This window comes from Hibiscus syriacus, unplaced genomic scaffold (genome assembly GCF_006381635.1).
Source record: "Hibiscus syriacus cultivar Baekdansim isolate YM2019G1 unplaced genomic scaffold, ASM638163v2 tig00110429_pilon, whole genome shotgun sequence".
NCBI lineage: Eukaryota > Viridiplantae > Streptophyta > Magnoliopsida > Malvales > Malvaceae > Hibiscus > Hibiscus syriacus.
In genome coordinates, this window is record NW_024062733.1 from 4,636,405 (window position 1) to 4,640,892 (window position 4,488).

At 40.6% G+C, this 4,488-nt stretch overlaps 1 protein-coding gene across 1 annotated transcript; it reads right to left on the reverse strand.

Moving 5' to 3' along the window:
* Positions 1-229: 229 nt before the first annotated feature.
* Positions 230-691, reverse strand: LOC120124983. Its single transcript, XM_039143517.1, has one exon. It carries the CDS (start codon positions 689-691, stop codon positions 230-232), a length of 462 nt encoding a protein of 153 aa, XP_038999448.1.
* Between the last annotated feature and the right edge of the window lie 3,797 nt (positions 692-4,488).

Here is a 4,488-nt window from a genome sequence, read left to right on the forward strand (position 1 = left end):
AGAACAATGGTATAAGGGTCCTCTTAATTTTGGATGCAAAGTAAAAATATCCTTTTCACTCTCTATTGGGCTTAGCTCAAGCCCAAATTCACCTCAATTTGGATCAAAGCTTCCTAAAAGCTAGGGAATTAATCCAATACCTATCTCGGGTTAGCCCAAAACTCCTAACCCCAGATCCGAGGTATTATATCTATCTCTGCCTAATTAATTTCTTTTCCTCAAAATTTAACTAAGTAGAAGAGGTAAGTATACTGAAGTTGCATTCCTCATCGGTTTCCCAAGTTGCTTCCTCTACGCCATGGTTCCTCCACAACACTTTCACTGAAGGAATCCTCTTGTTCCTTAACTCCTTGATGTCCTTTGCTAGGATTTTGATTGGCTCCTCTATATAGGTCATGTATGAGCAAACCTCAATCTGTTCTATGGGTATGATATGAGAATGATTTGAACGATATTTTATGAGCATTGACACATAGAATGCATTTTGGATGTGTTCCAACTCTGGTTGTAAGGCTAACCTGTAAGCCATTGGCTCAACTATCTCAAGTATCTCATAAGGTACTATAAAGCGAGGAGTCAACTTTCCTCTGCACCTGAAGCAGAGTACTTTCTTCCAAGGGGAAACATTGAGGAACACTTTATCCCCAAATACAAATTTGATGTCTTCATGCTTCAAATTCGCGTAAGACATTTGTGTTTATGAAGCTTCTTTTAGTCGGCTCTGGATCAGTCGAACTTTCTCCTCTGTCTCTCTGATCAAGTTTGGCCTCACTATCATACCCTCACTGAGCTCTATCTAACATAGTGGAGTCCTACACTTGGTAAGTCCTCATATAGAGTCATCTGAATGCTCGACTGAAAACTGTTGTTATAAGAAAACTCCACTAACAGCAAGTGATCCTCCCAACTAACCTCTAGATCAATGATAGTGCACTTGAGCATCTCCTCAAGAATCTGGATAACTCATTCTGATTGACCGTCTATATGAGAATGGATGATGTACTAAAGTGTAGTTTGGTGCCAAAGGATTTATGGAGGGCTTTCCAGAAGTGAGAAGTAATTCGAGGCTCTCTATATGATAAGATTGAGGTTGACACACCAAGCAACCTCACTATCTATCGGATGTACAACTGAGATAACCTCTCTAAGGTATAGTTCATTCTAACGGGGAAGAAGTGGGCTGATTTGGTTAGGTAGTCCACTATGAACCAAACGACATCATGCTTGTGTCTTGTTATTGGTAACCTAGTCACAAAGTCCATGGTTACCCTGTCTCATTTCCACTCAGGAATCTGAATGGGTTGAAGTTAAGCTGAGGGAACCTGGTGTTCCACTTTCACCTGCTGGTACACTAGACACGTAGCAACAAACTCTGACACTTCTTTTTTCATACCTAGCTAATAAAACAATTGGCGAAGCTTCTGGTGCATCTTATTACTGCCTGGGTGTACTGAGAGTGGACTGTAGTGTGCTTCTTGGAGAATTTTATTGCGTAATTAAGAATCTACGGGTACACATAACCGACCCCTGAAGTATAACACATTTCCAACATGAAGCTCAAAACCCAAGGCCTTGCCATGACAGATCTGTTCAATTTGAGTTATGAACCGGTCATTCAAACTCTGCATTCTCTTGGTTTTACCTACCAATTCTGGTTCAATTCGTAACTCGGCTAACAACCCACCATCGCTTGATAAACTCAACTGTGCTAAAAGAGCCCGTAACTCTGATATCAATTCCCTACTCAAGGCTTATTCTATAACATTAGCCTTTACTAGGTGGTAGTCTATCACACAGTCGTAATCTTTAACTAATTCGACCCATCTGTGATGTTTGAGGTTTAACTCCTTTTGAGTGAGAAGATACTTGAGGCTTTTGTGGTTGGTGAAGATATGACACTTCTCACCAAAGAGGTAGTGTCAACAAATCTTTAAAGTGAATACCACTACGGCTAACTCCAGGTTATGGGTAGGGTAATTACGCTCATGAGGCTTAAGCTAACGGGACGCGTAAGCTACAATCTTACCCTCCTACATCAAAAAACATCCAAATCCACTCAATAAACATCATGGAAAACTATGAAGTCCTTACCCAACTCAGGTTCGGTCAACATTGGGCTTGGGTCAACATCGGGCTTGGGTCAAAATGACCTACAACTGTTCAAAGCGTTGTTGTCAATTCTCATCCCAAACAAAAGGGACTCCCTTCTAAAGTAGCTTGGTGAGTAAGGAAGCTATCATAAAAAAACCCTGAACAAACCGACGGTAGTACCCGATAAAGCTAAGGAAACCACACACCTCGGACACATTATTGGGTGGCTCCCACTCAACTATGGTATGAATCTTTTAGGGATCAACCCTGATTCATTCTGATGACACGATATATCCTAAAAATGATACATGTAATAGCCAAAACTCACACTTTCCGAGGTTGGTATATAATTATCTTTCTCTGAGAATCTGAAGGATAATACATAGATACTGATCATGCTCCTCTTCTGGTCGGGAATACACCAAAATGTCATCTATAAATACCATCACAAACTAATCCTAGTATGGGTGGAAAACTTGGTTCATTAGGTCCATGAACCCCGCTGGAGCACTAATGATTCCAAATAGCATTACTAGGTACTTGTAATGATCGTACCTCATCCTGAAAGCCGTCTTTTCCACATCCACATCTTTAATTTTTAACTAATAGTAGCCTGACCGTAGATCAATCTTGGACAAGAGGCATGCTCATCTCAACTGGTCAAAGAGATCGTCTATACTAGGAAGTGGGTAGCGGTTCTTGATGGTCTAATTATTCAACTGCATGTAGTCAATGCACAACCTCATCGACCCATAATTCTTCTTAACAAACAAGAATGGCACTCCCCAAAGAGATATGCTCGGTCGAGTGAAACCCTTTTCTAATAACTCCTAAATCTGAGCCTTTAACTCCTTCAGTTCTGTCGATGCCATTTGATAGGGAGAAATGGACACTGAAGCTGAACCCGACATTACTTCAATGTAAAACCCCAACTCACACTCGGGTGGCAAACTTGGCAATTCATTTGGAAATTTGATGGGTAGAAACACAAATCTCTAGAGGGTCTTTAAATTTATTCAATTCTTCATCATAATCATATGTTTCCTCATCTATTTTCTTTAAATTACCAAGAATCCACTTTCAAGTTTCCCCTTCAAAAAAATTAAAAACTGAAATAGAAAAAAAATAGTATTGACGATGCTGGTGTCAGCACTGTAATGCTTAATGGATTTGGGGTTAACTTTAATTTCTATAATGATTAGATTTGGATTGTTCCCTTCCATTGCTTTAGTGCTTTGCTCCATTGCTTTCTTGCACCATGCTATTTCCAAAGCTACTCAGATATCGTCGAGTGTAGGGACTGAGGTTTGGGTGTCGACCACTTGAGCCAAGAAGGCCTCACACCCACGGTCAATCATCCTTCGGGCTTTTAAAGCTGAAACTATCCTTGCTTGGGGGATATCTTGTTGGTCTTTACTAACTTGGTCCCATCATCTATCCTGAGTTTAAGCCGCCTAACATTGCACCTTAAAATGACATCATGTTCGGTTAGTCAATCCATCCCTAATATCATGTCGAACTCCCTAAAGTGTAACTCCATTAAATATGTTGGAAAGGTCTGATTTTGAATTCTCACTGGGTAACGTCTGAAGATTTTTTCCACGAGGACATCTAGACATAATGGGCTCATTACTCGAACGCCTATTTTAAGATTCTCTGCTAGAGTTTCTATTTCTTGAACTAGGTCAGAGAAGATATAAGAATGGGTGGAAATGGAGTCTATCAATACAATAACTGGTATGGAAAAGATTGTAAATGTACATGATATCCATCCGCCGTATTGACCTCCTCTTAGGCTCACACCACACACTCTCTGAATTCCATTCTCGGTACTTCACCTGCCAATAATCTAGCTATCCCATGACTCTATTGTCTAGACATAGTACTACCACCCTGGTTGGCCATCGACCTATGCACTAACAATGTTGATCACTGAGTCGCTACTGATATTACACCCTAAACTCCTGGAAGTCTTTGGCAAAATGATCAATAGAGCAATAACTATAGCAGCCTCTAAATCCCAGTTGGCATACCTCCGGATGTCTCTTCCCACACCAAGTACATGTGGTATAGGTGTATCCTTTAGATGGCTCACTAGAAACACTCCCAAAAAATATGTTTAATGATCTCATTCTCATATTGGATCTACATCCATGACCTGAACTCTGTCTGATTTTCCTAGACTAAATACTAGAGGCCTCAACAAAACCTGACTATCTCTGGCCATCTTGGTCAGAGTCTGAGAAGGTCTTGTTGACTTAATGGCACTCTTAAACGATCCTATTAACTCACTAGAATTTGTAGCCCGTCTCTCCAAAGCCCTCTCAACCACATTTTCCTAGCAGGTTAGCTGAGCGAAGACCCTTGGAGGATCAGTTACAAGGTGGGTCAATATGT